The 12,290-nt window shown below is 54.5% G+C and overlaps 1 protein-coding gene across 1 annotated transcript in view; it reads right to left on the reverse strand.

The window, feature by feature from the left end:
- SCRT2 (scratch family zinc finger 2) overlaps window positions 1-11,271 on the reverse strand; it is an 11,936-nt gene extending 665 nt beyond the window's left edge. The window contains exons 1-2 of the mRNA XM_011960728.1: window positions 11,139-11,271; window positions 10-249 (exon numbers count right to left, since the gene is read on the reverse strand). Coding sequence (XP_011816118.1) covers window positions 10-249; window positions 11,139-11,271 — 373 coding nt within the window. The remainder of the gene's footprint in view (window positions 1-9; window positions 250-11,138) is intronic.
- Between the last annotated feature and the right edge of the window lie 1,019 nt (window positions 11,272-12,290).

Genomic DNA, 12,290 nt, shown 5'->3' on the forward strand with positions numbered 1-12,290 from the left:
CCCCGCCGCCTCCGCCCCGCCGCCGCCGCGAGCGCCCGTCCGAGATGAAGAAGGCGTCCATGGAGTAGCTGTCGGTCACGGCCGCCTCCCCTCGGAAGTAGCGCGCGGACAGGCTGGACTGCGGGCTCTCAGGGTCGCTGTACTCCTCCGGCGCCGCCGGCGGGTACGCGGGCTCGGCCGGGGCCAGCTCCAGGCCCGGCTTCTGGTCCGCATCGTAGCTGCTCGGGGGCAGGCAGTGCGGAGCGTACCCTGGAGAGGCGAGAAGTGGAGGGGCGGTGAGAGGAGGCGCCGAAGAGGGTTTCCCGCTTCGAGCAGGTCATCCTATGTGCCCTGTAGCTCAGCGCCCCTGTGGCAGCCCCGACAGTGGTGGTCTCCGACCTGCACCTCAGCTCTTCGTGTCAGACAGCCTGGGTTCAATTCCTTCCTCCGTCGACTGCAGTGCAAAGAGCCACCACCCCATTCTATGGAGCGTGGGGCCGGCACGGTTCTACAGAGCGTACCTTCACTATCAAGTGCTCACAACCACGGAGTGATGGTCTTATTATAATACCCACTCTACAGGTAGAGAAACTGAGGCACAGAGAGATGCAGCAGTCGGTCTAACCTTAGAGTCAGTAAGTGATGGAGCCCTTGCCAGTGTGACCCTGAAGCCCATGCTGTCTCTATTCCAACAACATTCTGCCATTGCAGTCCTGTGACTTCTTTGGATCTCAATTTTCTCATCTGCAGAATGCAGCTTGTGATTGGACACCTCCTTCCAGGGTCGTTGGAAGGACTGAGTAAAGTGACGATAATAAACATGTATTAGGCTCTTACTGTTTGCCAGACTCTGCCTCAGTGCTTTACACATGTTAACTCTAATCGTCACAGACCCAAGGAAGTCGACACTATTGTAATCCCCATTTTATGCGTAAGGAAATTAACAAAGAGGGGGAACATACAGTAATTGCTATATAAATGTTAGCTATTATAATTATGCTTTTTACTTGCTTGGAGATAGTCTCCTCCCCCACTACACTGTGAGCTCCCTAGGGTTGGATCTGTATGCCCAACACATGCCTGGCTCAAAGTAGGTGTGTGATGAGTAGATGTTGCACAGAGGAATCACAATCCAGTTAGACCCTCCTGCCAGGGTTGCTGGAGCATTTAAGAGGGGTCAAGTGTGTGGCCTGTAATAGGTGCTACAGAAAGGGGGACTTCCTCATACCTGCTCCCAAGCCTGCTTTGCTCTATGCTCCTCTAGAAGTTGTTGGGAGTCCCTAGTGAGAATTTACCTTCCCCTCATCCTCCCACTTAACTGGAGTTAGACCAGGAATCCTGTCTGCCAAGGGTTTGAGTGATTGGTGGGTGGGCAGGCTGGGGTCTCCCAGGGGATTCCATAGGGGGTTCTTATAGGCAGGGGCCATTCTGATTTGCCTCTGCCTCCCATGGCCTAGGCTGGTCCTAGCACCTTCCCTGGGACCCTGGGGGCTCCCTGTCGAGTTTCTGGCAGACAAACTTTTCATCCTGGCACTTCATGAGCAAGTGATTCCATTGTTCTGTGATTCCACAGAACAATGAAGGTTAAGTCCCTTTCAGAGGTTTCCCAGCTGGGGAGTGGGATTTGACTTTCTCCTGGTGACCCCTGAAACTGATAACCACTCCTCCTTCCCTTCTCCCCATAGCCTCCTTCGCTGAAGTGAGCAGGTGGAAGAGGGTTTTGTAAGGGGAAACAGGATTCCAAGATGTTCAGACTTTTGGCTGGGTATTCTGGTCAGGTTTGGTTCCCTACACAGCCTGATTCAGCCTCCAGGCCTTTGCCTCTCATCTGGCATTTGGGATGGACACAGGGTGAAGTCTGTGTGCCCCTGAAAGCAAGGGTGTGCCCTCATTTTTATCTCTGTCCCTTCAGCAGCCAGCACAGGGGCCTCTGCACATAGAAGTGATTGTGGGTTGAGGAAGTGGATGACCTAGTAGGGAGGAGCTCTGTGCTTGGATATGAAGGGGGATAGTGACAGTGGCAATTTTTTAATCTGGGGAGAGGAGATGCCCAGCCTCTCCGAACCCTATGTCTTCCATCCCATCTGCCTCTGGTCTGGAGATCCCCCTGCTTCCCACTCCACGAACCAGGCCTGGTACTCAAGTCCCAGAACGTTCAGGAGTGTTGTTTCAGACTGAGTTAAATACCTGTCAGGCACTCCCAGACCCCCCTCCTTCTCCTTCTGTATTTCCTCGCGTTGTAATTCCTGGTGATGATAATAATAGCTAATATTCATTGAGCACTTACTGTCTGCGTCAGTCTCTGTGCTAAGTGCTTCGCTCCCATCATCTCACTGAATCATCACGAAACTGCTCTTATCACAGATAAGGAAACTGAGGGACAGTGTGGTGATGGCCCTTGCTCCAGGGATGGAGCAAGGATTGGAATCTACTGCCCCCTTGGTTTCCCACATAGTGGGAGGTCCTCCAGGAAGGGGCTGTGGCTGAGCTCTTCACCTCCCATTCCTAGGGCCCTAGCTAGTAGGCACTTAATAAGTATTTGTGGAATGAGTGATGACGATTTGCGAGGCCAGCCTCACTCCCCAGCCTAGCAGGACCTGGTAGACAGTCCTGTCCACCTGGTCTCAGGGCAGGTCTGCACCTCATGGGGCCGGGGCCATGGAAGGGGAAGGGTGATTTGGTTCTCCAACACAGATTCCATCTGGGTGCCTTTGGGCAGGTTGTGCCTTGGGTCCTTTTTTTTTTAATGGGATTTATTTGGAGGGGTGACTGATCATGTAACCAGTGCCTTGCATGTTCTATTATTAAAGAAGGATGACATATTGGATAAGAGTACAGCTTTGGTGCCAGACAGCCTGGATTGTTTTGGCTCTACTATTCCCAGCAGTGTGATCTTGGACAAACGATTTGGCCTCTATGTGCCTCTACCATTTCAGTAAGGGGCCGTCAGTAAACAGACAATATATAAACAAATAATAACCAACACTCTCAGAGCACTTCTGTGTCAGGCACTCTTACAGGGGCTTTCCACACACGAATGCACTCTACCCTCATGACACACAAGGTGGTACCATTTTACAAAAGAGGAAACCAAGGCACAAGGAAGTTAAGTAACAAGCCTAAGATTGTGCAGCTAATAAGTTAGAGTCAGGGTTCCAGCCCAGTGGCTGGCACATTTTAAATCCACCATGCATGTTGGCTGTTACTGTGAACAACAGTAACAATCTCCCCAGATGGGTTTCTGTGCTGCAGCTTTCTTGGCGTCTGCCGCAACACATTTTGCTGCTCCTCTCTGGGCCTCTGTTTCCTCACCCAGGATGTGTAATTTCTATTTCACATTCTGATGGGAAAATTTCTGGTGCATAGTAGGAGCTCCATCAGTGAACCTGAGCGTTCTCAATGAGGTGCTCTGCCCATGGCGCCCTCTGCTGGTGGCCTTCAGCACTGTTGACTTTACTCCTGTTGCAAGGAGCTCTTTATAAAGAAATAGGGGCGCCTTTAACAAAGGCTGCTCATTTGCCTAGGGAGGGATGCAGAATTGTCTTCAGGATAGTAATTGTGAGCCCAGACCAGACACCCCGTCAGTGGATTTTGGCATGGGTTGAGAGCATCCTATGAGAGTTTGTGTGGTCATGTTAGGAGGAAGTGGTTCTAACTTGCTTTGTGACTGTGGCCAGGTTGCTTAACCTTCCTGGGCGGAATCTATACATGAGAAAGATTGACTGGAATGGTCTAAAGACCCTTTCTGCATCATGGCTGAATCAGTCCCTCCATGATGCTCTTTGTCTCCTCCACTCCTCGCTCCTCCAATTCCAACCCGTTTTCCTCAGATTCACAGACATCTCCCTGTGCAACCTTGGGCAAGTTACTTAACCTCTTTCTGCCACACCTGTATAAGGGAGTTCATAATAAGGTTGAATAAATGAATGCATGTAAAGTGCTTAGTACAATGCCTGACACATAATAGCTGCCCTCTCGAGCTGTTATTATTATTGTCGTTGGTAGTATTCCTACGTTTCCTGGTGATATCCTTCTAATCTGCCAGAGAGTAGGAGATACACATGGGTGTCTTACGCTGCTGTGTGACCTTGAGCAAACCACCTCACCTCTCTGAGCCTCAAGCCTAGAGACTTCTTTAGGAGACTAGAAGCCATACTTTAACCTGATGTATGGAACCCAGACACGTACCCTCCTCTGTCCTAAGGGTGACTATAGAAGGCTGAGATACCTATCCTGCAACTGACAGGGTGAGACAGGACTCTTGTTTGGGTTCCCACAGAGATAGGGATGGTCTGGGATTCAGAGAAAAGAGAATCTCAGATGAGATCTCTCATCCTGGCCCTTGAATTCAGACCCTAGCTGTGTGACCTTGGGTAAGTCGCATAACTTCTCTGGGCTCAAATCCTCCATTTGAGATATGAGGACCAGAGTCACCCATGTCACGTAGGGATATGGGGAGGGACCAGAAACACTTTGGAGATGTGCACATGTCTCCTGGGAATGACTTGGGTTTTCCCTGCCCAAGAGTCTTGATATTTTAGGCTGAAGGTCCAGAATCTATCTTTTTAAAAATTAGTACTCAAAGGAGTCATGAAAGGTAAATTTATGAGAATTAAGGTGCTGGGCCCTCTGCAGACACTGTCTCATTTAGCTACCTGACCCCCTGGGGGGATGGAGGGGCATATGTAACAAATACTACTACTGTTACTGCTGGTGCTTCCAACTAACACCAGCCTCCCTGTAAGCCAGATATTGCCCTGTGCCCAGAGGCCCAGAAAGGGGAGAGGATTTGCCCAAGGTCACTGGAGAGGGAGGTGGCAGGTTTGAAACCTTCCAAGGCCTGTGTTTTTTCCAAAACACCAGAGAGGGCGTGGAGACTTGCTGGGGAAGAGAGCTTCAATTGGTGGGGGGAGGGGTGGTGGGGAGAGGGGTGGTGGGTGCTGCGCAAACACTCCCACAGTTAGGCTGTGGTGGGGTGGGTGGGGTCATGGGGTAGTAGGGGCATGGAGAAGCTGTTGTGGAAAATGCTTCAGGCCCTTGTAAATATTTGTAAATCATACTTAATAACAGTAATGCCTATCACTTATTGAGCACTTACTTCGTGCAAGGCACTCTGCTAAATACTTTGTGCACATTAGCTCACGTCTAAGGTCACTTCCCTCCATGCCCTTGTTCTGCAGAGGCTGAAGCCCAGACAAGGGCCTTGACCCCCTCAGGTCACAAAACAAGTTCTCATCAGAGTTGGGTTGGCCTCCTTTTCTTTTCTTTTTTTCAGTCTAGGACTCCTTTCCCCAGTCTCTCCCAGACTCCCAAGGTGCCAAACTTTCTCCAGGGAATTCCTAGCCTCAGCCTCGCCTCTCTGTCCCAAAATGGGCAGAAAAAGACAGGGGCCTGGTGGTGGGCCAGCTTCCCAGGCGGCCCACTTTCCTGAGGAGGGCTGGGCCCTGCTGGGTGGTGGGGGCTGGAGGGGCTGCTGTATGGGTATATTTAGACCTGCTTCTTGCTGTGCCAGGGCCTCGGGCCTCGAGAATCAGCTCCAGCCAGCTGAGCAGAAAGCCAGGTCTGTCAGCAGCAAAGCGGGATAAAAATAGTTTCTCCTGTCTGCTCACAGAGCTGGGCAAAGGGGCTGGGTACCTCCCCCTCCCCTTATTATAGCATCTTTGTTAGCGGTTCCCTGGGCACTGGACCAGAAATGACACCCACCTCCTCCAAAGGCCTGGCAGCTGGTACATCTGCCCACGGGGAGGAGGTCCCTGAGTCCAAATGAGCAGTGGACAGAGTGAGGTCTGGCCCAACATGACCAACGCTGCACGGCTTGGGGCTGATGCCCACTGACCCAGGTCCAAGGAACTTCGAGACAATTCCAAGGCTCTTCCCCACCACCCCCACCTCTTGGAATTCCCCGTATTCTGGTCTTTCCTGACTGTGACCCAATTCCTGTGGCCTACAGGGAGGTCCAGAGCTCTGCAGGAATCAATAGGAAAGATTTTTCAGGGGGGGTGTGGAGATTACAGTGAGTGGCTCAGGGTCTTCAGTTGCCCATCCTGGTTGGTGGAGCTGCCTCCCGCTCCCTTGGGGGGATCTCCAGTGGGCCCTTTCTGGGCTTGCTTCCGGAGACAGGGTGTGTTGCGCAGTGCTCCACCTCCTCTCCCGGCCTCCTACTTTCTGCTCTGCCCCCCCCTCTCTAGAAGGCCCATTCCAAACCCCTCCCTACCCAAAGGCTGGCAGTGGACACTTCACTGCAGGGGAGTCCACAGCTGGGAAGGAGACCAAGAGGCCTGAGGGACCCCATCTCTCCTGGCAGAGGGCCTCCAGGCTGTGGGGGCCCCTAGAACCTGTGGATGTAGCACCCACCAGGGAGGTGTGACAGGGCACCCCATTTATGCTCTTGTGACTTGGGGCAAGTCATGGCCCCTCTGTGACCTCAGTTTTGCCTCTGTAGGTTGGAGTGAATCCTCCCCTGCCCCCCCCACCCTTTGCCCACTGTGGATTTGTGTGGCCAGAGAGTGCCTTTGGGATGTGTAGATTGCTGCACTGACAGAAGGGACTTGGTATACTCCCCCGCCCTCCTTCAGCAATCAAAGACTGAGACTCTCTAAAGTGTGGAAGCTCAGCTCAGGACCCTCATGAGCCTCTCGTAACCCCAGGCTTTAGAGGAAATCAGGGGTTCCCAGATTCCGTATCTCACATGGGTCTCATCATTCCACACGTCCACTGAGCCCTGTTAATTCACAGGAAAATTCGATTTCTGGGTCCCTAGAGGGTCAAAGCTGAAAGAGATCATATTCAACTGTTTGATATCATGAAAGGGAAACGGAGGCTGGGAGGAGAGGAGAGACTAGGCCAGGACCACCCGGAAGGCTAATGGTGAATCTAAGACTTGAACTCAGCCCAGCCTTGAGAATAGATCTGGACATGACCTTGGACTGGAAACTGGGTCTGAATCTTGATTCTGGACCCAGCGCTTTGCCCTGGACCTGTTCATAGATATTGAAATTTGAAATTGGACATGGATTTGTTCTGGATAGCAGACCTGGACCTATAACCTCAGACACTGACCTTGTACCTAGTCCTTGGGCCTGGTCCTATACCTGAAGTTTGACCTAGGCATTGGACTGGGACCTCAGATCGGTACTTGGATGATTGGACTGAATGTTAGACCTCGACCTAGACTTTGACCCTGGGCCTCTGACTTGTCTTTAACCCGGACCTTGGACCTGGACCAAGACCAAGTTACCAGGGAAATGGGTGGTTAGAGAAGACTCAGATGGGCCTGCTGTGTGTCCATGGGCACCTCCCCAGACTTCTCTGTGCTCACTCTTCCAAAAGATTGGGGAAGCCCTTTTGCATCACTGCTCCCCAGAGGAACTTTCTGAGGTGTGGAATGGATGTGTGGCAGCTGGGGACATTGGGCCGGGCTCCCAGGCCTGGCCTGGAGCGACTACCTGGCGCTATCAGAGGGAGTGAGAGGAAGTGGGCGCTGGTTTAATGTGGTCAACTAGATAAGCCCATGGGTAGAAGCAGGAGAGTTTCCTCAGCTTGCTGGGGGAGGCTTAATGTAGCTGCAGAGGGCAGACAACTGCGTTATTGGATTGGCATTGATCCCTCATCTGCCTGGGTTGGATGCACTCTGAGAGGGCATGAGGGCAGGACAGGGTGGGGATGCAGAGGAAGGGGGGCCTGGCTCCCAGCTGGGGTTCAGAGTTAAGGTAGAGGGGAGGCAGACACTCCAAAAGACATTCTTGGCAGGGGCCCACAGAGACCACTGACATGCATATGGGTGGGCCACCTTCTCTGGGGTGGCTGAGAGTTCTAGCATCCAGGATGGGGGCTCTGGTCTGGGGAAGGCCTGGTGGAGTTGGAGGGTGAGGTTAGCAGAGGGTTAGGATGATGTGAGTTGGCATCTCCCAGAAAGACTGAGTCTGTGCTCGGAATCACCCAGGGGAGAAAAGGGGAAGGGAAAGCAGTGGAGGAGCAAGAGAGGGATCTTACTGGAGGGGACGATGAAATTAGATCGATTCCCACTTATCAGGGAGCTCTGCAGAGAGACCTGGTGCTTTCTCCATTTTGGGGGCTCCCCTTTCCTATTTAGGGGTTCTGTGGGCTTGGGGGGACCCTGGAGCACAGACACACTTGCTGCACCCTCTGCTCTGCCTGGTGGTAGAGCTGAAAGGGAGTAGGAAGGCAGAGAAGAACATTGCTCGTGTGTGTGTGTGTGTGTGTGTGTGTGGAGGAGGAGGAGGAGGAGGAGGAGGAGGAGTCCTCCAGGAATTCTCCAGCATTCTCAGGCATTCCCAGAGCTGGGGTACTCCTCTTTAATTTGGGGTTCTGCATCTTTATCAGCTAGGATCATGTGGGTTCTCTGCCCTCCACATTCATAAGCTCCCCCAACCCTTGCTCCCCCCACCCAGGTTTCCCTCCCTCCAGCCTCCTCCTGACCCTGCAGCCCGAGCTACAGGAATGGCTTGTAAGAAGATCTTTCTAATAACTGGAACTATCTCCAGCTCCAGGCCTCCCCCTCCCTCCCTCCCTCCCTGCCTTGCTTCTCCTCCCTCCCTCTCCTCATCTTCCCCCCTCCTCTCTTTCTCCTTGTTTACCCAGCACACTTACACACGCTGAGAGAGAAAAACGTCGGCTCAGCAATTTTTCACACTTCCCTCAAATGCTCAGCAAGGTTATTTCCGGCAGAGCGGAGACAACGGGCCACTAGGAGCCGGCAGGCTTTCAGCAGACCCCCAGCACCCTCCACCCACCCAGGGAATAAAGGATCCCTCACTGCCCAGTCTGGCCACACCCCAGGGAGGGAAGAGGCCCCCGCAAACAGGACAAGGCAGACTTTGTATTTCCAAGTCATACCTAGGCTTGGTCTCTGGCACTGACTTTCCACTGCAGACACTGCCAAGGTGGCCAGGCCAGGGTACCTGTCCTCAACATGGGGTAGCCTACTGAGACCAAAGCCAAGAAAAATGCCTGATCCCAGAAATGCCGCTACCCTCAGCCAGGCGGCGTATGTTCAGTGGAGCCCTAAGGAAAACCTGACAATGGCCTCCCAGCCTCCTGTTAGACTCCTGTGCAAGCATCTCCAGTGCTTCACACTCCATACTTGACCTTCACAGAAGCTGAACTTGTCAAAGTTGGAAGGATGCTTAGTTTATGCCATCAAAACTCTTTCACTGCTGGGGAGGCTGAGGACCAGAGAAGGGAAGGCGCTTGCCCAAGGTCACACAGCAATGAGAGATCTAGAGCCCCGGCCTCCAAGTTTCAGGCCAGGTTTCTGGCTATCAGGACAGCCTCAGGATTCCTGAGAGGTGAGCGAGTTGGTCTGGAGCCCCATGGGGAAAGGGACAAAGACAGAGGTGGTTCTAGGGTGTTAAACCCAGTGGAACCTCTGCAGAAACACCCTGCTGGTGGCTCTGCACCCGCCCTGCTTTCCACTATTCACTCAGAGGCTCCTTTCAAAGCTTTTTTGGACTGAATTCAAGGCAAGGCATTCTCTTGCTTCCCTCCTGAGGAACAGCCTGCAGTTTTGGCTGTGAATGGGAAATTCTCTGGGCTTCTCTGGGCTTCCTCAGCTGGCCTGGGGACAGGACCAACGGGGCTTCAGGGGCTGGAATCCCAGAGCTTTGTGTCAGTCCCTTAAGGGATCCATATCCCAAGCTTGCAGATATTTCAGTTTCCACCAGCTTTGAGCACACACTCTCCAGCTTTGGCATGGCCCCAGGTCCACCCTCTGTCCTGCCAGCCCTCAGCCCAGCTCAGCCATGTCCCTGGGCTTCTGTCCTCCACCTCAAGAGGCCCTACGATCATGAAAAGAGGACAGTAGAATAAGGGACATGTGGACAGAGGAGAAGGAGTTTCTGTTAATGATCTGGGGGAGGTTAGGGGATGAGGGGCTGTAGCTGTATCCCTGATCACTCTGTAACTTCTTTGACCTTGATGAGGTCACAAAGCCCTTTGCCCCGCACTCTCTCTCTCTCCCTGGTGTGGCAGAGTGATGGAATGTGGGTGAAGTGCTTGGAAATCCCAGAGGTGGAAGCCCCCACCCTCCCAGACTCCTGTCTTTGCCATCTCAGTTCCCCCCTCATTCTCAGCCCTTTCTTTTCTCCTCTCTCAATCTCTCTCCCCACCCCCATTCCCCCCCGACACACACACCCCAAAGCTGCCACATGTGATGTCAGATCTCTCACTACCAAAAGGATACCTCCTCTCCAGACACCTGCCCTGGTGGGGGCCATCAAGGGAGAACCCCTTTATGATCCCCTTGGTGGAGGATGGGATCCACAGAAGCAGTCTCCACTTTCCCCTGCCCTCCAGAGATCACCCCCTTCTGCACCCGAATGACCTCTCTTGTTCCTCAAACCCTTGTCCCTGCAGGAACTTATTCTGAGAAGAGATGGGATGTGTGTGTGTGTGTGTGTGTGTGTGTGTATGTAGTAGGGAGGGGGCTTACAAGGAGCAGCAGGGTTGGTTCTGGAGGGGGTTTGAGAAGCTGTGGGGAAGAAGTGCAATCCAGGGGACCAGGAGCCACTTTGGGGGAACCCCTCCCAGAAATCCCCTCTTTCTTGCAGTCCCCAGGACAGGCCCAGCCTTTGGCAGGCATGTGGCTGAGGGTAACAAAAGAGTTATTGAGAGAGGGGGTCTGAGAGCACTTGAGTGACATCGGCAGGGGAGCAGGTTTGAAGGGAGGGAGGGCGCCCCCAGCCACCCCCAGGGAACCAACCCTGTCTCTCCAGGGACTGAACATCCAGGGCTCTTTACCTTCCCCCTCCCCAGGCAGCCAGCTTCTCTTCCTCAACTGGGGAGAGGGGACCCTCAAACTGCCTTGTGCTTTAGTCCCCAGCACTGGCCCTTCATGAACAGACCTCTGTCTGTGTTCTCTCGCCACCCCCTCACTCTAGCCCTATTTGAGGGCCACAACTTTCAAAGTCCCGACTGGCGCGTGGCTGCGGGATGGGCCGACCCCGCGACTTTCCCTTTGTACGACCTAGCCCCTGCCCCGCCCGCACGCACGGCCCTTGGAAAGCCCGGGAGGCGCCCACGGCCAGAGATATCTCCTCCCGGGGTTTCCTGTCGCACGCGCCCCTCCTCGTGGCCCAAGTTGGGGAGGGCCCCAGCTCCCCTCGTCTCTCCTCCCAACCCCCCCGCCGGGTCCCACTCACCGTTGTCCCCAGGAGGCCCCCGGGCGCCAGGCAGCACGTAGGCTGTCTCCAAGGGGTGGTAGGTGGGGGCCGGCACCCCGCTGCACTGGAAGCCGTCCCCTTTGATCTTCTTTACCAGGAAGGAGCGCGGCATGGTGCGACTGGCGGGGGGCTCGGCGGGGGCAGTTGCGTGGGGCCCCGGTCGGGGGAGGCGGCCAGCCGGGCGCGATTGACTGTCCGCGCCGGTGTTCAGCACTGGACAGCTCCCAGCGGGCGGGCGGGCTAGAGGCCGCTTGGAGCCGGCACCGGTGGCGGCGGCCCCGGCTCGGGCTCCGGCTCGGGCTCGGGCTCCCGCTCGGGCTTCCGCTCGGGCTTGGCGGCGGCGCGCAGACAGGGGATCGCAGGAGCTGTGCTCAGCACTCCGGCTGCCGGCTTTATATGGGACGCAGGCTGGAGGAGATCAGGTGGTCCCCTAGCAATGGAACTGTTCAGCGCTCTAATCCATCAAATGTCCCCCAGGACAATCGCTCCGCACACGTTCCCCTGAACCGGCGGCGGTGGGGGCAGGCCAGGCGCAGGGAACAGCGAGCAGGCAGGAGGGGAGAAAGTGAGGGTGAGAAAGGCGCAGAGACAGAGAGAGACGGAGAAAGGGGAGTGAGGGGGGCGGGGAAAAGAAGAGAGACTCGGAGAAAGACAGAAAGAGACATACAGGGAAAGGGAGACGCACACGCTGAAAGAGGTAGAAATAGAAGCAGAGAGACCAAGATAAGGACAAAAAGACACAAGAGAGAAACACAGAGAGAAGAAAGACAGAGATGGAGAGAAGTAGCAACACACACACACCCACAGGAGGAAAAGAGAAATCCAGGCACACAAAAAGGAAGCCCCCCAGGGATGCAAAGAAAGGGAAAGAAAAGTGCAAAATAGGGGCAGAAGACGAGGGGAACGGAGGGAGAGCGGTCCCGAGCAGGCGGGGTTCAGGCACATGGGGCCACAGGGAATGGGATGCAAAGAACAGAGTGTGCACTGGCAAGCAGCGACCCTCCCGCCTCCAGTCCTCTCCCTCTCCCCCAGTTCTGAAGTGGCCAGGGTGGACACTCAGCTTTAACTAGAGTAAGTCTCCCCTCCCCCCTGCTCTGGCTCCCACTGGAGCCCCCTATTGGGTTTGGGGTT

Source organism: Colobus angolensis, unplaced genomic scaffold (genome assembly GCF_000951035.1).
Source record: "Colobus angolensis palliatus isolate OR3802 unplaced genomic scaffold, Cang.pa_1.0 Scaffold114, whole genome shotgun sequence".
Lineage (NCBI taxonomy): Eukaryota > Metazoa > Chordata > Mammalia > Primates > Cercopithecidae > Colobus > Colobus angolensis.